The 23,106-nt window shown below is 33.9% G+C and overlaps 1 protein-coding gene across 1 annotated transcript; it reads left to right on the top strand.

Moving 5' to 3' along the window:
• The first annotated feature begins 21,892 nt into the window (after positions 1 to 21,892).
• On the top strand, positions 21,893 to 22,484 carry LOC139431452 (uncharacterized). The gene is made up of 2 exons (XM_071199232.1): positions 21,893 to 22,372; positions 22,452 to 22,484. The coding sequence occupies exons 1-2, from the start codon at positions 21,893 to 21,895 to the stop codon at positions 22,482 to 22,484; spliced, it is 513 nt and encodes a 170-aa protein (XP_071055333.1).
• The last annotated feature ends 622 nt before the right edge of the window (positions 22,485 to 23,106 follow it).

Below are 23,106 nucleotides of genomic sequence, written 5' to 3'. Positions count from 1 at the left end.
CTGTTTTCGGGTTGTTTATAGTTCTTGCAATAGCGGCAGCACCACCGCCGATACCACCTAGGGCACCTAAAGCTGCGAACAGGGGAATTAAAGGTAAAAATCCTCCTGTTTTCGGAATTCGAATAACTCGACCTCTAGGTCCGGAAATTCTTTTTCTTATCTTTTTCAAAGCTCCGTACGCCGCTTTAACGTTTGTCAACAAATTCTTAGCACCTGATCTCGATATTGCGTTGCGAGCGAATCGAAGTGCATCTACAAAAGATATAGCTCCACCACGCTTTACACGCGTTCGGACTTTTTTTAAAGGTCGTCGACCCGTACGATTTCTTTTTCTACCTACGCCCATACCGACCGCTACTTTTGCTTTCATTAAGGCGGCAACTGCGGACGATGCCACTTTTTCTCCAAGAGTAGACTCTTTATTTCGTATTCGTTTTTTCGCTGCTTTATATAATGCTCTGTCTGCGTCGTGTCTAAATTTTAAATTTGAACTGACCGTATATGCTATGTCGTGTTTCTTACACGCTTCGTCTAATGGATTCACGCCTCGATCTCCTCTCGATAATCTCTTTTCCAACTTGGTACCCGGTCCACAAAAATTATATCCTGGCAAATGAAGTTCTATCGGAAGTTTATCTATCAACTTGTTAAAAAATCCTCGATCAATTCGTTTGCCTGTCAAACGATAACTGTTACGATTAGGTTCTTACAAATTCATTTTATAATTTCACTCCTTCTTCCTTTTCTTCACAGTTAAAAACTAGAAATGAAGCTCTGCTGTTGTGCTTTAAGCTTTTATTCCTTTTAAATATTTTACAAAACAGTTCTGCTCTTAATTTATACTTAAATCTATTAATATTATTAATATTATTATTATTCAGCTACACTTAAATCTACTAATATCCTAAAAATTAATTGTTACTCAGTTAAAAACATTTCGATTACTCTACAATGCTAAAACGTTCTTGATATATTGTTACGAGGTGTGAATAGGAATCCACCCGAAGAACGAACGATGGATTCCTAGAAAAGAGACAAGATAACAGAAAACGTATAAAAGGAGCGAACCGTTTATCAAATGGGATATAGTAACCGGTCGCGCTCCAAATCGCACGTCTCCGTTATTATAAATTGTAAAACTTAGAATTAATCAATAATAAAACTTTGTAAAATCATTTGTTTTAAGAGTATAATAAAATCTTATTTTTGAAAAACAAATACAATCTTTCTAAAATCGAAAGTGGCGCAGTCAGTAGGATAGTTACTACGGACATTTGTGAATTAAAAACGTCGCGAGTGAACGGTGGATTTTAATCCTTTGAGGACTATCCGAACCAACGAGAAGATCGACCAGTCGAGGAGGATTCTAAAATTGGAAATTCCCTGGATCGATTAACCAACGAGAAGATCAACCAGTCGAGGAGGACCCTAAAATTGGAAAATCCCTGGATTGATGAACCAAATGAAAACAACAACAACAATCATACTGTAAGTACCTATTGATTTAACTCAGTGATTCCAGTATAAAACCCTACATCCAAAATTGAGAACCTAAATTGCGAAGACATATTAATTGCCTTACGTGAAGTCGAAGAACAATTAAACATGGAAATAAAACCGGTAGATCAGAACCTGATACCAGTTTTTAGTGGAGATAAAACCACTCTCCGTAGTTATGTAACAGCATGCGAATACCTGATCGAAGAATTTTTAAATCCAAACCCAAACAATGCCAGAATGGCCGGAAGACTCCTTATGATTTTTATGGGAAAATTAGAAGGAAGAGCTAGAGAAGCAGTTGATGCGAACAGAATTCCAACTTCGTGGCCGGAGCTAAAAGAAATTTTAGTGCATAGTTTTGGAGACAAAAGGTCAGAGGATGTTTTGGTGCACGATTTGAATAATGTGACCCCGAAAACAAACGAAAGTGCGCAAGATTACGCAGTTAGAATTAAGGGAACGTTGTACACCCTATTATCAAAGATAAATCTAACAGAAGATAATTTAGATATTCGTCATATGAAGATTAACCAATATAATCAATTGGCATTACGTACATTTCTGTTTGGTCTTGACATGATCAACGAGAAATTGGGCATGGAAGTAAAACTACGACAGCCAGGCGACATCGAAACAGCGGAAGGATACGCAATTGAAATCGAAAATTACAACGTACAGAAGAAAAGGTATTTAGATGCGTGTAAACGACCATTTACTCCAGTATTCAGATCGATATCTCAAAATCCGAATCCCAATAAAATGATGCGAGCACAACAACAACCAGTAGCGAGATTATCGTTACCTTGGCCGCAAGCACAACCGCAATTTCGTCAAAATTTCCAATCTCAACGATTCATACCGCCAGCGCCGGTACAACAAAGAAATTATACGCCAAGATTTGCGTTATCACCAGCTCAAGTTCAACAGAGAACACCTGATAGACCAACGCCTATGGACATTGACACGTCAGCGATGAAACGTCCAGCGTCTAGCTTTCAAAGACCTGCTAAGCGACCGTGGCAAAACAATAACATGATAAGACAGCCTGAAGATATGGGAAATGAGAATGTGAACAACCAGGAATTCTCACAACCACAGATGTACGAGACAGACGAGTATGAGAACTTCGATAACACAGAATTCGGCGAAGTAAATGTCGAGCAAATTCCTCAGAATGAATTTTATGAAGAATACCAAGAGGAAGCAAGTGCTCTAAATTTTCTCATGGTTCAACCAAACCAGCACGTCATATAACAGGAGTTATAACTTACAACGCAACTGATAACCCCGGATTGCCTTACATAAAGTTTAACGGTTTTAAAATTTTAATAGACACAGGTGCGTCGAAAAGCTTGGTAAACACAAAAATTTACAATGAAATGAAAGAAGATTATGGTTTCGAAGAAAATTTTAAAATTCAAACGCCTCACGGACTTGAAATCGGACATCAAGCTATCAAAGCCCCTTTACCGGACTTATTTAAAGATGATAAAGAACACGTATTTTATTGTTTCAATTTTTCAAAATTATACGACATATTAATTGGAATGGACATCTTAAAGGCAATCAAAGGAAAAGTAGATACGGAAAACGAAATTTTGATAACATCAAAAACGAAAATACCCTATTATACCAAATTGGATGAAGTTAAGTTACTCCCTAATCAAAATCAAATACTAAAATATAGAGTTAATAATATGAAAAATGGATATGCGTTATTTCCAAAGACGAAGACACAATTACCAACAGGAGAAGAGATAACTTTAGCACCAGAAGCGCTTGTAAAAGTAACGAACAATGAAACATTAATTAGAGTGAACAACCCTACTAATATGATGTTAAAAACCTATAACCGATTGCATCATATTAAGGTGGAACCAATTCACGAGATAGAAGAACGAATTAATATAAGGTACCAAGAAAAAGACCAATTAAATCAACTAAACATAGAACAAATCGAAGAATTCGTAGAAAATGATAACCTGAACATCGAAGAACAAGCAACCTTAAAAGCACTTTTGATGAAGTATAATAAATTATTCCATACAGACGGTGAACGTTTAACTTTTACTCACAAGATTAAACACCAATTAAACATGAAAGATAACGAACCCGTGTTTGTAAAACGATACCGACAACCAATGGTGATAAGAAAGGAAATTTAGAAGCAAGTCTCGGAACTTCTGAAACAAGATATCATAGAGGAAAGTATATCTCCGTGGTCCGCCCCCGTACACATTGTAACTACGCAGAAGGACGGCAGATTAAAACATCGTATGGTAATATATTACCGAAAATTGAATGAAAAAATAATTGAGGACAAATACCCAATTCCGAATATATCAGACATTTTAGATAAGTTAGGCCGAAGCCAATACTTTACATCGTTAGATTTGGCGAGTGGTTACCATCAAGTCGAGATGAAAGAAAAAGATGCACCTAAAACAGCGTTTAGTACGGAACAAGGGCATTTTCAATTTAAACGAATGCCGTTTGGATTGAAAAACGCACCAGCTACGTTTCAAAGACTAATGGACAACGTATTAAGAGGTTTACAAGAAGACACGTGTATGGTGTACCTCGACGACATCGTAATATATTCGGCATCATTGGAAGAGCATATTGTAAAATTAACAAAAGTTTTTGATAGATTAATCGAGAAATAAAAATGTAATTTCGAGAAATGTAATTTCCTGAAGAAGGGCCTTAAATACTTAGGACATTTGGTTACGAATGAAGGTGTGAAACCTAATCTGGAAAAATAGAAGCGATAGAAAGGTATCCAATTCCTACAACACGCAAAGAAATAAAATCTTTCTTAGGATTGTTAGGATACTATAGGCGATTTATAAAGAACTTTGCCCAAGTAACCAAACCCTTCACGAAGTGTTTAAAGAAGAACGCAAAAATTGAAATAACATCGGAATATAAAGAAGCGTTTGAGAAATGTAAACAGCTATTGACAAATGACCCGATTTTACAATACCCTGATTTCGGAAAAGAGTTTATTGTAACAACTGATGCTTCAGATATAGCATTAGGAGCAGTACTGTCACAAGGAAAAATAGGAAGTGACAAACCAGTCTGCTATGCGTCGCGAACATTATCAGAAACCGAAACACGATATTCGACCATTGAAAAGGAATTATTGGCTATTGTTTACGCAATTAAACAATTTAGACCATATTTATATGGACGCAAATTTACGATCTTTACCGATCATAAGCCGTTAGTTTGGTTGTGGTCACTCAAAGAACCGAACTCACGACTGATGAGATGGAGAACACGATTGGAAGAATATAATTTCGAAGTGGTTTATAAGAAGGAAAAGCTAAATAAGAACGCCGATGCTTTATCAAGAATAAAATTAGACCAACTGAACATGATGGATTCAGACGACGAAGCATCGCTATTACCCAACATAGACGACGAAGAATTGCTAAGATTAGCAGATGAAATGTCTATAAAGATATTGGGACAGATCAAACCTGCAAGACAAAAATTAGGAATAGGAACTGCAAGAAAAGAAATAACGATGAAAGAAAACTCTGAAAATCAAGAGGACGACTCGGACACAATTCACTCAAATCAAACACAAGAACCAAAAAGAGCAATCGAAATTAGAGAAACACCTATAGATAATAAAAGAAAACAATTTTTATTCTCATGGGGACAAGGAAGGAATATGAAGATTCATTTCGAACAAAAGGATGAAAAAACAATCTACCAGATCAAATTACCAAAAGATAATTATGAAGAAAGCATTGCAAAGATCTATAAAGAGTATATGACAGAAAAAACTTCATTTTACATCCATACCGACGACGAGGATTTGTACCAAAAATTATGTCAAGTTTATACGAAAATAATGAGCGATAATGGTCCCAGAATAATCAGATGTTTAAAGAGGGTAAGAGTAATAATCAACCCAAAAGAACAAGTAGAAATAATTACCAGACACCATCAAGGTATAACTAACCATCGAGGAATTGAAGAAACGTTACAACATCTCCAAAAGAACTATTGGTGGAAGAAAATGAAAAGCACGATTGCCAAATTCATAAAAAATTGCGAAGTATGTAACAGAAGTAAATATAACAGAGGTCCTGAAGTACCACCATTACCGATAACATACACACCGGAAGCACCCATAGAAAAGCTATTTGTCGATATATTTTCAATAAATCAAGGAAAATATCTAACCATTGTCGATTCATTCTCACGACTAGGTCAAGCGATACCAATAAAAAGTAAAAATCCGACAGAAATCGTGGATGCCCTGCTAACGTATTTTGCATACTATGGGATACCGAACGAAATAAGTGCAGATCAAGGTGCAGAATTCGATAACGAAATTGTGAAGGAACTCGCAAAAATTCATAAAATAAACTTGCATGTAACAACAGCGAAGAATCCCGAATCGCAAGGTAATGTAGAGCGATTTCACTCAACATTGGTGGAGCATCTAAGATGTTTAGAAGAAGATAATACTGCCACGATGCAAGAGCAAATAAGAAGTGCTATAATAGCATATAACAACACCATATCAACACCAACAGGTTTAACACCACTGGAAGCATTATTAGGACATACGAAAGCAAGAGATCCTATGGACATGTTTTATGACGAAACTACTTACCAAAATATCATCCAAAAGCACAAAGATCGTATGAAAATTTTGTATAAATGAATAAGAGATAAAGATGAAGAAAGAAAGCGCAAGACCCAGGAAAAACAATCAGAAAGGACGAAAGAAACGGAATGGAATATCGGAGAAATGATTTATGTAAAGAACATTACAAAAAGTAGTAAGATTGCCAAACCTTTCTTCGGACCATATAAAATAATAAAAGTCAACGATAACGATACAGTGGAAGTAGTGACGAAAAGAGGAGTTCAAACGTACCATAAAAGATATCTAAAACATGGTATTGTTTCAGATGCGGAATCCTTTACTGGATCGCAAATGGAAAAGTAATTATGACAAAACTAGAAGATCCACTTTTTCCACTCTACCTGGGAAAAGCAGTAAATAAAGCGGGTAGATGGGACTTAATCATACAACACGATTTACAACCTATTGGCATTGAAGTAAATAATTTGAATGAAAGATATCAAGAAATACAAGGAATTATCGAGCAAAGTAAAGATGCAAGATTAGTAAAACAGGAATTATCAGGAATGCTATCGACGTTAACAACAAACAAGAACCTAATGAATGAAAGATTTTGTTGGAAGCGTAATTAAAGCAATAACAGGAAATCTAGCTAACGAAGATGCGGAAAGATACGATCAAGCAATCGAACAATTAAGAAAAAACCAAGAACAATTCATAAAAGTTAACAAACAACATCTTTCTCTGTCTCTTAAAGCAATAAAGGAATTTGAAGAAAATGTAAAAACACTTGAAAGGAACCAAATTGTAATTAAATCTAGAATTTTACAATTGGGTGTTACTTTGAAAAATGTCACTATATTTGCAATGGAAGCCCACAGAAGAAATACGTTGTATGCAAATTTATTAATGTTAATAACAAGTATGCAAACTATTAACGAATTAATAGGAAAATTAGTAGTAGCAAAAACATTTGCCAAATTGAAGACATACCACCCAGCTATTTTGAGTACAGAAATATTTTTAGAAGAACTTTTGGAAATACAAAAGCATCAAAAATTACCTCTCAAGATAGAAGATGAAAACATCTATGCTATTGAAAGGACAATCGACGTAAAAGCATACGTAAAAGGCATTAAAATTCATTTCATATTGGGTATTCCTTTAATAGATTCAGAATCCTACCAGTATTATAAATTCTTTTCATTGCCTCAACCTATAGAAAACAAAGTTCAAATCCTATCTATCCAAAATCCATACCTTGCTGAGAGCGATCATAGGTATATTAGCGATATAGAAGAATGCAATGAAGTCCAACAAAAATTTTACTTATGTGAGAAGAGTAGTAAGAGCATTAATATTATAAATTGTAAAACTTAGAATTAATCAATAATAAAACTTTGTAAAATCATTTGTTTTAAGAGTATAATAAAATCTTATTTTTTAAAAACAAATACAATCTTTCTAAAATCGAAAGTATATATTTAATCTATAATCTACATCTAAATATTTTTCTAATAACTTATTTACGTTTCTTATCCTAGTCTTAAATCTAATTCCGTCCAACATCTTTTCTTCCCAGTCACTTATCCTTGATTGTCTGTAAGCAAACGTCCAAGTGTGCATTCGGTACACTCTATTTTTCGATTCGCAAAACGTCACTTTTTTTTCCATTTTATTCACTTCACATCTTCATTAATGCGTGCAAATCTAAATCCAGTAATACCTTATCCATACCGTATACGAGCAGTTCTTTAGTTACGCACAAATGTTCACTTGGTGCACCGTTTGAAGCAACCAATATATTCGATTTTATATCACCTTGCATTGTTGATACCACATCGATCACGCTATCCTAATAATTTTTATATTCCATACACTTTAATACTTCTATCCATTGGTTGCTGCAGGTCACGCCGCTTACAACGAAATGTGGTGGTGTCGATAAATCACCAACAAAACTATTCATAATCAATTGTCTGCTATTAATCACATTTTTCCATTCGTCTTCGGTAAAAGTTATGCATTGCCCTTTTCCCATTAATCTTATAACCGGATCAAAATGTAGATTAGCAGACATGCCAACCGATATCCATTTCGTTCGACTTTTATTTAAATAATATGTACTCTCGGAGAATAATGGCGCTTGATTACCTTTTTGGAGATTATTTTTCACTGCTTCATTTAATACTACGTTACTTGTGAAAGGTAATTTTCCACAATTTTCTACATAATGTTGTTGATTGCTAGGAAATACGTACTCCGCTAAGTCGGAAGCCAACAAATTAACTCCATCGAATACCACATCCTTTTTTCTTTGATTATCACTTCCTAGCGACACATTTCAACAATCTGAATATCAATACACTAGTTCGGGCGTTCCTCAGGGTTCTATACTCTCGCCTTTGCTTTATGCTTTATATACATCAAACTTTAACCAAGGGGTTATGCATTGCAAGACCCATTTTTACGCCGACGACACGCAAATATACTATTCTTTTCCGGCTCATGATATAAAACAGGCTTGTGTGCGAATTAATAGTGATCTAGAATATTTGCGTATCACCTCAAGCCGACATGGACTTAAAATTAATCAGAAAAAATCAAACGTTATTATGTTTGGTCCTCAGAAACAAAAACAAAAAGTCATTAATGACTTACAAATTTGTGTAAATAACGAATTACTACCTATTCAAAAAACAGTAAAAAACTTAGGCATTTTAATCGATGGGGGCCTTACTTTTAATGAACACGTCAATAAATGCGTTCAAAGAGCTTACAGTAGCCTTAGAATTATTTATACTAACAGAGCCTTTGTTAATCATAGTGCAAGAGTGCGCCTATGCGAAAGTTTAGTACTATCAATGTTTAATTATGGCGATGCATTGTATGCACCCTTTCTGTCCTATGCATTGAAGAGGAAAATTCAAAAGGTACAAAACACCTGTATAAGACTAATTTTTGGGTTGAAACGCAGAGATCACGTCAGCTGTAAGCTGCCGGTTTTAAAGTGGTTGAACATGCAGGGGAGAAGAATGTTGCATGCTGTAGGTTTTTACCATAAATTACTCACTCTACATAAACCAGCGTATCTTGTAAAAAAGTTGTCTTTTCGGGGTGACATGCACTCGGTTAATGTGAGGTTTAAGGGAAGGCTATCTCCACCAATATTCCACACTGAGTTTTAAAAAATGCTTCTCATACCAGATATGCAAAGTAATTAATGAGCTCCCTTCTGGTTGCGCATTGACAGAGTGTGGGTTTGCCGCCACCGCCAGGAGGCGCTATGCTGATTTTCTGTTTGGGCAGCAGTGTTCGCAATACCTGTAAATCTCTTAATAGTCACAGATCTTGCTTTTGCGTTTGAATGTTTTTGTAATCTTTTTGTTCTACCTAAATTTGTTCTTAATTTCTGGGGAACCCTTTCTAGTACTGATATGGTATCGATAACGATTTGTTGTGGCCTTTGGTAGTATTCACCTAAGTATTATATGTTAAAACTTAGTAGTTAAAACTCTTGTTTTGTTTATAGCTTTATACCGTTGTCGCGATTCTTTTTTTTTATATTTAACACGCTATACTGTTTTTTTTTCTCTTTATATACTTTATGGTGAGGTGGAAGAACAATATATATTGAATCTCACCATAAGATTGATCATTTGTTTATTGGAAACCATTTTTAGTTGTTTATTCTGAAGTGTAGTACATTGTGATCAATAAATATTATTATTATTATTATTATTATTATTATTATTATTTGTTGCAGTTGTCTCATTACAATTACCCTCCATTTTGATGTTTCGGGAAGGTTTTTTATTTTCACCCTTTTCAAATGAATTTACAGCAGCTCTCTTAGTTGGACATTTGGGGTTCGGTCTGGTTGCCACTAAACATCAATATTATTGTTTACATTAGTACATTATCTACTTGTATTACATTTGAATTACTTACTCGTTACGTTAAAAATCCTCTGTACTAAATGCACCAAAAATCTACACGATATTTTTAATATGTACTAAATACACAAAAACCTTACTTTGAAGCACAACACTCTGCGGTACAACTTCGACCAACGTTTGTATTTATAGCAATACATAAGGTTGCTGGTGGGGGGAGTAATATTTCACATCATTACCGAATATATCTATTATACATGTTCTAACACGTCATTATATCGTGAGACGTCAGACAAAACGCATGACAAATTTATTAAGAAGCTCTTAAAAAATATCTCGCAGGTAGATCATGACTCATCTACTACTAACAAACCTCAAACCTGTCCTCCCAAAAAATTTGACGATTCAAGAACTTCCTCGCATATTCTTAAATACCCGTACACCTTTACATAATAAAATAAAAAATATCTCGCAGGTAAGTTATGACTCACTTATTTGTATACCTACACGTCTCAAAACCGTATACCTTTGTGTATAATAAATTAAGAGATATATCGAAAACATTAACAGTTCATTGAGAAGCGTCGAAGGATAAACATAGTAATTGTTTTCAGATAAATTTTTAATAACATAACCTAAATAAAGATACATTTTTAATAATTTCGTCAAAATAACATGACCTTCTCAAGTTAATTGACCTCCTCCTCTCTTCATCGAATCTCCTCCGACCCTCAAAAGAATCGCCGATTCAAGAACCTCCTCTCCTCATCGAATCTCCTCTGACTCCCAAAAAAATTGCCGATTCAAGAACCTCCTCCTAGAACGCAGGTTCGAGGAGGAGGTTCTTGAATCGGCGAATCTATACTACTCCAGTCCTACCTTTCCTATCGGTCTTTACGTGTCCGCGTGGAATCTGTACTCTCTAATTTAGATTAGATCAAGTTATTATGATTATTATCATCAAGCTTTGCCACAATGTTGACCACATTATTTATGGCAGTTCATCTTCATAGGTCTTTATTTAGCATGTGGTCCCTCAGGGTTACACCCAGCATCGACCTCTCCATCTATCTTTGCGTTACTTTGAACCTCCTGTCAAATCGCCATGATTGATGGCGCATTGGAAACGTCATTGTAGTACAATTTTAACCACATATCTAGAGAACGTGCAAAAATAGTAAAATTTTATGTTCCTAAAAGCTGTTACGCTTGCTCAACGCGTAGACAGAGCAAAATATCGCGGTCGTCCAACGCCCACCGCCAAGACAATTCGAAGTTTTGTGAGGAAACTTAATGCCAGTGGTTCCTTGGCAACATCGAAGCCCAAAGTTAAAACCCGTACACGCCGTCATGATGAATAACGCTATAGCTGCTGTAAGAGTCGATATTCAAAAGAGTGACAACGGCGCGACGGTGACGGTCAACTGAACTCGATGAAAATGGCATGGAGAACTACTGGTTCCAGAAAGAGTAGTGGAAAAAGTCTAAAAAAGATATTGTGGTGACAACCGGGGGAAGCCACTTAGACATCATTTTCAAAAAGTGACTAAACAAATTGTACAAGTACAAATTTCAATAAAATGATAGAATCCAAACAAAACATTGAGTTGTTTTCAAGTTACTCAAAAATATCGTTTATAATAAAATGACACCTTGTATATGTATAGGAATATAGCTCTTGAAGATGTCTTTAAGTTTCCCGTAGGCTGCCCATGCGAGTGTGATCTTTCTGTTTAGTTCGCTTGTTTAATTATCTCTCAATACACGAACCTCATGGCCAAGATATACATAGCTGTCAACCCTCTCAATCTCATTATCTCCAATGTCGATGTTAGAGTTGGGAACAAGATTTGTAATAAATTTTGATTTCTCCACGTTAATATTTAGCTCGACTCTTGTGCACACCTCCTTTAAGTCGTTCAGCATTAGTTTCATCTCTCCAAGGCTACCCGAAATAGGAACTTTATCGTCCGCGAAGCGCAAATTATTTAGGCATTTGCCATCAATGTTTATACCTTTTTGGGTCCAATCCAGTTGTTTAAATGCACTGTTCTTGAATGTGATGTATTTGGGTTCAACATTGTATCGCCTTGTTTTACTCATAATCAGTACTTAATACTTCTACTCTCTTCAGTACTTTTATGCAATTTTACCGTCATTGTAACATTCTTGCATTCTTCAAGTGCTTGCAAAACTGCCAAAAAGGTTAGGAAAAAGGTTAGCAGGAAAAAAATAAATAAACAAGTAAACATGGCAACGACATCGGAAGATATTGCTCAAATTGAAAAACTAGCGGACGGAGAAACATTTCAGCTATGGAACTTTCAAGATAGAAATTTACTTAAATCACGTGATCTTGACAAAATTGTGGATGACCTAATACACCTTGAAAAATTAACCAAAGAAGAAGAAAAAATGAATGGAAAAGAAAAGATCCAACAGCACAAAGTATAATAACCACCACCATTGAGAAGAAAATTCTAATGCATATTATAAACTGTAATACATCATCGGAGATGTACAAGAAAATAATTAGTATTTATCAAAGGGATAATGAGATGTAAAAATGTAATCTTCCAGAGGAGTTTTTTTAATTTTACGTACGAAAAGGAAAACGATATGATGATAAACATTGGAAAATTTAGCTGTTCGTTTGAATACATTGAATCAAAAAATTGATGATGACATGTTAATGTCAAAGATTATAACAACCTTACCAAATAATTACAGCTTCTTCAGAACCGCATGGGAGTCTACATCTATAAATGAAAGAACTTTAACAAACTTGATATCAAGATTAATAAAAGAAGAAGAATTATTAAAAGGTCAATTAAATAATGAACCAGTTTCGTTTATATCGGTAGAAAAAACTTGCTTCAAATGTAAAAATAAAAAAAAGGAAATAAATAAAGAAATAGTGTGCTTCAAGTGCAATAAAAAAAGCCGTATTGCAAGAAACTGTAGGGAAAATAGTGGAAAAGAAAAACAGACGGACAAATGTCGAATTTGCAAGAAGAACAATCACGATGAAAAGGATTGTTATTTTGGAAAGAAAGAAACGAAAACAAAAACTACAGAAGAAATAAAAATGGAAAGTAGAGATATAGCATTCGTAATTGACTTATGTGCAACAAGTCATATGTCAAATAATGAAGGATTATTTAAGAAGAAGGAACAATAGAAGGAGAAAATTTTGTTCTATCTACATGATAAACATAAATAGTGCAGGAGAAAATAAAGAAAGTTTACTAACAACCCATGATAGAATTAAAAGAGTGGCACCAGAAAATGGGACATATTAATATTAACAGTTTAAAGAAATTAATCAAGGAGAACATGGTTACAGGAATAAATATAAGCAAGAAGGATTTGATAAGTGAAATATTTTGTGAAGTGTGTCTGAAAGATAAACAGACAAGATTACCGTTTAAAAATCAAAGAACAGGAGCAACAAGAATTTTAGATATGTTACACACGAACGTAGCCGGACCAATTGAACCAACAACGTGGGATGACAAGAAATAGTTTATGACCATTCTTGATGATTTTAGTCACTATACTGTTATTTATCTTCTGAAACATAAAAATGAAGCTCTGGATTATTTAAAAGAATATGTAGAAGAAATAAATGCGTAAAAGTTTCCAAAATAAGAAGCGACAACGGAAAAGAATACCTAATAATGGATAATACAGTAGTATACACACTACAACTAAATGGAAAGGCAGAACGTTTAAATCGAACAATTATGGATAAAACCAGATCATTAATTTTTGGCTCTGGATTAAAAAAAATCATTCTGGGGAGAAGCAGTAAGAACATCTGTTTATATATTGAATAGACGCCCAAGTGAAACTATAACGTAAACTCCTTATGAAATCTGGAACAATAAGAAACCTGATTTATCTTTATTACAAATATTTGGATGTGAAGCATATGCAAAAGTACTAGGATACTTAAAGAAATTAGATGAAAGAATCAGAAAATATAACTTTATAGGCTATGCGTTAAATGGTTATAAATTGTGGATAATGAATTTGTGTTGATAATGAAAAACAAAAAGTTATTATACATCCTGATATTGTTTTTAAAAAACCAGAAGATATACCTCAGCAAGTTGAATTAAGATTAGATCAAGAAGTTAATCAAATGAGGAACGAAATTGATGAACAAATGAAAGAAAAAAACGAAACAACTCAGGAAGAGCAAGATGAAGAAGGCAGGAGGAAAGAAGTCGAAGAGAATCACAATAGAAAGAGAAAGAAAACCTGTAAAGTTCAAGGACTATATGTATTGGACATTTGCTGAAGCAAATGGTGAAGACAAGAAAAAACTGCTAGATGCAATAGAAGCAGAAAAGAAGTCATTAAAGTTGAATCAAGTATGCTAATTAGTAAAAAGCCAATAAATTAAGGGACAAAAGATATTGAGTAATAAATGGGTATCCACGATCAAGGAATACGGAACCTATAAAGCCAGATTAGTGATAAGATGTTTTGAATAACCACAAGAACACATAGAAGAGTTATTCAGTCCAGTAGCAAGTATGAGCTGTATTACAGCAATATTAGCAACAGCAGCTGCAGAAGCGTGTAAAATAACAAAATTTGATATAAAAACGGTTTTATCGTGTGGTAAACTGAAAGAAGATATCTACATGAAGATACCATAGAAATATAACAATTTAGAAGAACAAGTTTGTAAATTGAGAAAGGCGCTATATGGATTATGGCAAGCGCCCGAAAGATGGAACAAGACATTTACAGATGCTTTAGAAAGTATCGTATTGAAACAGCTGAAAACGGAACAGTGTGCATTTAAAAATAAGGATGCAACAATTTTATTAGCTATATATGTAGACGATGGACTTATTATATCGAAAGATATAGTAGAAACCACGAGAGATGGCAGTAGACTTAGATTATTCCACCACATACATTTAAATGTATGTTAGGTTAGTAATGGAGGTTATATGCAATTATATGTTAAACACTGTCAAATTTAGGAGAGGTTAAGCAGCGAAAAATCGTTAATATTAATTTATAATAAAATGTATGTAATTATTAATTTATTTAACAAATACTTCAAAAGGTTATTTACAGGTCGCGAGGGATTAAGTAAGTTTTATTTAAACAGTGGTTCATAATTTATTCATTAATTATTAATTTATTTTATTTTCGGCTTGTGAAAACACTAGCAGATTCATGCATAGAAAAATAAATATAAATATATATATATACTGATGGATTCATGACAACTGATGACAACGCTCACAAGCCGTTTCGATTTGAGATTATAATTATAGAGTTACAGCCATTAGAAGAACAGTACTTTTTCGACGTGGCTATTTGAATTGTATAGCAGACATATTAAACTAATGCTATCTCTTTCTAACACACATTACTCTCTAGCAGTTTGTGAATTTTAATTTACTACGTATGGCATTTGTAAGAGCGGAAAACGATGATTTACTGCTCTCTTTAAAATGTGGGAACAACCAGAAACATTTCTTGGACAAAACATAACATTAAATGAAAACTCGTTAAAACTTTATGAAAAGGACAATATAAACTAAGTGCTTGAAGAATTTAGAATTGACAACAGTAAAAAGACTAAAATACCATTAAGTCTAAGTGATGTAAAACGTAGTGATAATCAAGAAATAAACAAAGACTTTCCATATCAAGAAGCAGTAAACAGTTTACTGTACTTAACTAACAAAACCAGACCAGACATAAGTTTCGCTGTAAACTTTGCTACTAGATATGTTAAAAATACAAAAAGCTGTGACGTAACTAATGTAAAAAGAATATTAAAATATCTACATACAAACAAGGATTTTGGAATCGAATATACTCTTGGAACTAGAATAAGAAATTTAAAACTGCAAGCATTGAAGAACCGATCAGTTGGACAACAAGAAAACTGCCAATCGTTGCGTTATCAACCGCAGAAGCGAGTTGAAGAGTATATTGCGGCGGCCGAATGCTGTAAGGAGTTACTACATATCAAGAGTTTTATGGAAGAGTTGTTTGGTGAAGAAATACAAACAACAATGCTGATAGACAATAGAAGTACTACAGACTTGATCAACAATGGAATCTTAAACAGCCGAAGTAACCGTATGACGTTTGTTTTCATTTTATACATGATATAGTCAAGTTAAAACGAATGAAATTAATCCATTGTAATAGTGAAGATAATTTAGCACACTTTTTTACTAAGCCATTAGAAAGAGTTAAATTTGAAGGATTTAGAGATAAACTAGTTGTTAGAATTTAAGTTATTGTTTTGTAAAACTTTGTTTTTGTTTACTGGGGTGTGTTAAGTTTGCGTTTTAGTTGTAATAAACAAAAGGGAAGTAGGTTAAATGACAATATAAATATAAAAAAACACTACTCGGTTGTTATGTTCTGTCACAGCAAGATACCATTAAAAAGCTTAATAAAAATATATAACCCAACAGCAATAAGCAGTCAATAAACTTGAATCAATATTAATACAAGTACGTAGTAAATAGTAGACGTAAAAAAAAGAAGTGATCATAACCTCAAAATTGCTAAAAATAGAAGGTGCTCGTGTTCCCGCTCATTTGTCGTTGGAAGGAAATGTGGAGAATTTCAAAAAATTTAAACAAAATTTTGAAATATACATGGCAGCGACAGAAAAAAATAAGAAAAATGATGCTATTAAAGTAGCAATCCTTTTAAATGCTATTGTCGAGGAAGGAGTGGACATTTACAATAATTTCACGTTCAAATTTTACAATCGTAATCAAAGCAAGCAAGAACCGTTTGATCATTTCATAGAAGACTTAAAAAAATTAGTAAAGTCATGTGAATTTAAGGACGCAGATGAAGTGATACGTGGCAGAATCGCATTATAACTGATAAAGGTCTTCAAGAAAAGCTATTAAATCAAGAAAATTGAACGTTAAATCAATGTGAGAAGGTTTATCGAACTCAAGAAGTAATGAAAGTTCAAGTTAAAAATCTGCAAGAGAATATAACAATAGACGCAATTCAACAAATAAACAAAAACGATAAGCACGAAAATAAAGAAGAAACTGGAAAACAATTCTATTGTAGAAGGTGTAAGAAGAAGATGCAAATTACCAAATCATTTAGCTGTAGCTTGTAGAACTAAATTGGAAAAGAAGAAAGAAAAGCGAAACGTTTCCGAGGTCACACAAGAGGATTCACCAGAAGAGGATGTTTACGTCAATTAAATCAAATTGTAGATCAGGTCGGCTGTGGAAAGGAGTGGTGAAGTCATCCAAGTTGAGACCACCGACATCAACTTTAAACTGGATTCTGGAGCAGAAGTGAGCATTCTGACAGAAGAAGAATTTGAGAATATTAAGAAGCAAAAATCATGCCTGAATGACAAGTTAAAGGAGACCACATTATGCTTGAAGCTTATGGTGGAGCTAAACTTAAGCCGTTGAGTAGAGTAACATTAAATTATAAAATTAAAAATAAGGTAACAAATAGATTTTGTGATAGTTAATAGTTCAAAGTCTATTAGGGTTAAAGGATTGCCCTAGATTAGATTTGATTAAAAGAGTTGATCAAGTTAGTAGTGTAGATGATTTTGTTAATAAAAATAAAATAGTCTTTGTTATATTTAAATGTAAATTTAAGTTTATTGTATAAAACAGGTTTTGAAATTAACGGACAAGGTACTTTTAATGAGACATGTAATATAAAAATTAAGGAAAATAGTAAACCTGTGACTATGCCGCCTAGGGGAGTACCATTGGCTATTAAAGAAAAACTCAAAAAGAAATTAAACGATTTAGAAAAGAGGAACATTATTTTAAAATTGGAGAGACCTACTGAATGGTTGCATAATTTAGTAATAATAGAGAAAAAAGATGGTTCATTGAGATTATGTCTGGATCCTCAAGAATGAAATAAAGTAATACGAAGTCACTTCGAACCAGTTTCTGAAGAAGGTTGCAACATGGCATCCAAAACGTCAAACCTTTTCTTAAAAGACACACGGCAAAACCCGAAAGTTTCTACTGTTAGTTCTAGTTTTAGTTCTAATTTTAGTTCAAATAACAATGGATATTTCAGATTTCGTAAGTAAATTTACCCTTGCGTGGTGCAATATTATTCCAAATGGTTAGATACTTTACGATTACGATCAAAGACAGTCATAGATGTAATTAAAGAGTTGAAAACTCATGTGGTTATTGCGGATAATATGCCTTTCGGATCTTACGAGCTTAGAAAATTTGCGGAGAATTATAATTTCACAATTAAAACAACTAGTCCGGATTACCTAATTAACCAAGAACATTCTCAGAAAAGGAAGTGAATTGTCTACAGAATTATTGGAATATCGCACGACGCCTTTATCAAAGATTGGCTTGGCACCCTGTCAATTGTTATTCAATTGAAGAATAAAAGATCGGTTACCGATAACTGATAAGTTGTTAACAGAAAAAGTGTCGGATAAGAAAATCTGGAATAAAATGAAGCTTAAACAAGAGTTATACAAACAATACCATAACAAAAAATCGATGAAATTACCATCATTGCAGACAGGCGATAATGTGTTAACGAACGTAGACAGAAATATGAACAAGGAATGGTAACGTGGTGTTATAACAGGAATCGCGGAGACTCGTAGATCATATGTAATGAAAAATGAAAAGTGTAATGTAGTAAGACGTAATCGAACACAGCTGGCCAAACCTTGTAATATACCAATCTTTAGAGTTAGTGATACTTTTGATACTGACGTTAGAGTAACTAATGATAGTATGGTTAAGGTATGGTTAAGTATGGTTAAGGTGAAGACTCGTGAAACTAATGTCAACATTTCTTATAAAGGAAGAAGTGCTCGTTTCAGCTAAAATATTTTCAGTTTTCTTCAACTTCCGGTTATACCGGAAATGGACCCTATCGTTATTTTAAATGGAATTGAGAATGGTACCACTTTTTATTGAATTTTCGAGATCCCCGTTAAATTTTAATATAATTTGATAAATATATATTTATTCCAGTTTTTTCACAAATTTTGGCAGATGCAACCCTTCACAATATGAATATATAATGTTTCGAAATTACACTCGAGTCCGGCCAAATATTCTCGGTGTTTGCACAGAGAGGACCCATAGAACATTACATAACCCTTGGAAAGTTTTTTAAAAAATTATGTAGTAGGTTACAAAAATATTGTGTCATTAAACCGGTTAAAACCGGTAACCGAAATTATTTATTTCGCTTTCAATCATGAACAAAAAATAAAAATTTCTTTTTCGTTTCCGTTTTCGTTCTTATAAATTATTCGGTTAATTTCGTTCTCGTTTTCGTTCCGTTCTTAGTCCCTGATTTTAATATAATTTGATAAATGTCATCATATGTCTAGAGTTTTTGAAATTTTAGCAGATGCAACCCTTCACAATAAAAATAATTTTTCGAAATTACACTCGAGAGAGGACCCATGGCTTACATAACTGATGGAATTTCCCTATCTCGAAAAGTAGAAAACTTAATTTTTTTAAATGGCAACCCCAATTGTTTCCTTCGCCACCCTATATCTAAAATGTACGTTTTCGTAGAAACTTGAAAAAAATGAAATTTTCTTGATTATGAGTAAATTAAAAATTATTAGTTGGCTTTGATTTGAGGGAAGTGATATGAAACAAAAGCTATTGTTCGCTAGAATGTAAGGAGACTTTGCGATTAACATCAAAACGAAGGAGTTTGCTACTTTCGAAGATACAGCTCATGGTGAGGCCTGCATTCAAAAATTCTCCTCAAAGCCCGATCTCCACACATTTTGTATCTTTCGTAATAGAATAAAACTTATAACAGCAGAAGAGAAATAAACCTACTATAATTAACAATATAAATGAAAAAACAAAAAACAAGAAAAATTGATACAACTATAGTAAATGTTCGAACTGGTTGCCCTCAACTTCCAACTTCTACTTCAAATTCTTCGGAAGAAAGAGATCGAAATGCATCACAAACTCTTTCTTTGCATTCTTTCTAATTTACCGTTTCTCCATATTCAATGGGGAGAGAGTCGAAAAATTTAAACGAAACGCCCGATATTTTATTAGCCTACCCGAAAGGGAATTTAATTCTCTACAAATTATCTAGAAACGTTCCTATACTTATTTATTGTGGTAATATATTCTCTCATATTGGGAAATTTATTTATACAGGGTGTGTATAAATTGTCGAAAAACCTATTCGTGATGATATTCTTCGTTTTATTCAGAAGTGAAAATCTTAATGCAAAAATGTTATACCTTGCTTCGTACCTGTTCACGAGGTTCTCAAAGGTCGGACAATTAGTTCATAAATAATCATTAATATTGAAAATCTAATGATGGAAACGGTTGCAATTTAGTATAAAAAGAACTTTAAAATAAAAGGTTTAAAAAAGGCCACTATTTCCGCTGTAAATGTTCTATATTAAATGGTTAGAGACGTTTCGGGATCAACATGTTTTAAAAAACTTTTTCAAATTACTATACATACATGTATGTGCGTCCAAAATGAGCGACTATCTTGAAATAATAACGTATGAAATTTGAAGGTTCGTTTTCGCTACTCTCCAAAACTGGAAATCGTTCTTACTATCTTCAACTCCCAATCGTCTTTTTTATCTCTCACTTTATATATCTTTCCAATATCAGTTTTGAAATTGACTGCATGGTTGATATTTTTTGTTATACATATAAATTGATTCTAAATTTTTTCTTGTTATGGTATTATTATTTGCAATAAGTATTATGGAGTTTTCAAAGTCAAACTTATGGTTTACTAATACAGCATGATGACACAATGCTGTTTTATTACTTATTTTGAAGTGAAAATTGGCACCAACACATTTTATAACACCAAGAATTCATGCATTAATTAAAATTCATAAACAAGACAAGCCGTTGAGATATATTGTTAATAAAATTAATGAACCCATATACTCATTATCAAAATTTCTCAATAGACCTTTGATTAATCTTAATTCAATGAATGATTAGGACATTAAAAATTCATTAGAGTTAAAAAAAAAGTTAAGAACACCACATCTGGATAATCATATTAAATACGATTTTTTAAAGTAGCTGAAAGAAAATTGTAGTAAACGTTACTACAGTAATCAAGTTCACTTAGAATTAAGGAGTTAACAAGTCTCCATTTCAATTGTGATGACAACAATGATTTAAATTTATATAAAGATTTTAACTTATAGTAGCACACACTGATTTTCTTATTTACATGTTCCGCAAAATTAAGATTACTGCCGACAGTAAGACTTAGGTAGTTAGTCGAATCAGAGAACGCTAAGACAGTTCCATTGAGGTGTATGGGAATCGATAAATTATCGATTGCTCTTCTGCAAATGTTGGCCGACCCGACGCACATACAAATAGTTTTTTTCGCGTTAAGAATTAACCCGTTAGCAGAACACCACTCGCAAATATTCATTAAATCAGTGTTAAGCAAGCGCACCGTGTCATCAACACTGATAATATCACAAGAGATATAAATCTGCGCGTCATCCGCGTATTGATGAACACTTGGCATGTCTGCAGTAAATAAATTGAATAGTATAGGCCCAAAACACTTCCCTGTGGAACAGCTTGCTTGACTAGAAGAATACCGCCAGATATATTACCATTAATCTTTGTATGTTGAGATCTGTCCACAAGATATGACTGGAACCGTCTTCTTTACATCCATAAAAGGGCCCATACACCTGCGAACAAATTGCACAACAGCCTGTGCAGGCTGTTGTGCAAAAATTGTATGGTGTATGGTGTTGTTCAACGTGATGCGCAACAAGTTGTAGAAATTCAAAATTGTTTGAAATTAATTGCGCAACGGATGACGTTGTGCAACTATTGCATCATATATGGATCCTGGCTCGAGAGGTTGTACAGTTAAGGGCAGGTTTGGACAAGTTCCGCATACGCCACACACTAGTAGTACTGATAATTTTAAAATGGCGAACTTTATAAACAACAAAGACTTTTGGAGCGAATTTATTAATCTATATCGCCAGTTGCCAGAAGTGTGGAAAGTGAAGAGTGATGTGTACAAAAATAGAAACAAGAAGAACGTCGCGAATGAAAAACTAACCGAAAAGTTAAAGGAAATAGAACCTAGCGCCGATAGAGAGATGGTGCGAAAGAAAATAAATGTTTTGCGTACTGCGTATCGGAGGGAATTGAAAAAAGTAGTGGCCAGCTATAGATCTGACACAGGCACCGAAAATCTTTATGAACCAAGTTTATGGTATTTTAAAGAATTAGATTTCCTCAGAGACCAAGAAAGTCAATTACCAGGGACTTCTACCATGGACGAGCCCCAAGAGACTGAAAATGGAGGCAGGGTAAGTAATCAAATCAGTTATTATTTAAATGCTGTTATTATTTTGAAATAATTTATTTAAAAAGTAATATATTTTTAAGCACAACTGTGAAAAACAGATAATTTATAGTTAAGATATAATGTTGTCCTGCCACGGAACAGCTCCAACAGTATTAAAGTAATTACAAAACTGTGCTCTTACTTCTTTTGCTGTTGTTGTACTGTTTCTCCCTTGAAGTGGTTGTAGTGTTTGTAACGTAGGATCTGCTCTCCAATCAGCATTTGTAAACTCTCCGGTATTTATATTTTCAACATCTATGCCGCCTTGGAAGTAACACTCTACATTTTTATGTCGTAAAAAGTTGTGCAAATAGCAACATGCTAATGTTATAGTAACAGCTTTTTCTGGACATAGATTAATTTGACTTAACAGAATCTTAAATCGAGAAGCTAGTGTCACTAAGTACGAATTGAGCGCCGTTCGATCTGCTTGGCCATTGGTCGTCAACCCTACCTATGGATCGGACGGTCGCCAACCAACCACAACGCCCGGTTGATAGGGTTTTACCCAAGGGCGCCTATATAAGGCCATCAGCGGTCAATTTCCAACCGAACTCCGAAGCGACAACAACAGCGACAACAGCAGCGACAACAAGCCAGCACTTCAACCGCCAATTCGAAGACGACCACTTTCGTCTTAAAAAAACCTTTGAGGGTTTTTTTTTGTACATATTTTGTAAATAAATTATTTCGTTT

This window comes from Onthophagus taurus, chromosome 1 (genome assembly GCF_036711975.1).
Source record: "Onthophagus taurus isolate NC chromosome 1, IU_Otau_3.0, whole genome shotgun sequence".
NCBI classification, from domain to species: domain Eukaryota; kingdom Metazoa; phylum Arthropoda; class Insecta; order Coleoptera; family Scarabaeidae; genus Onthophagus; species Onthophagus taurus.
This window is presented reverse-complemented; position numbering and strand designations above follow the sequence as displayed.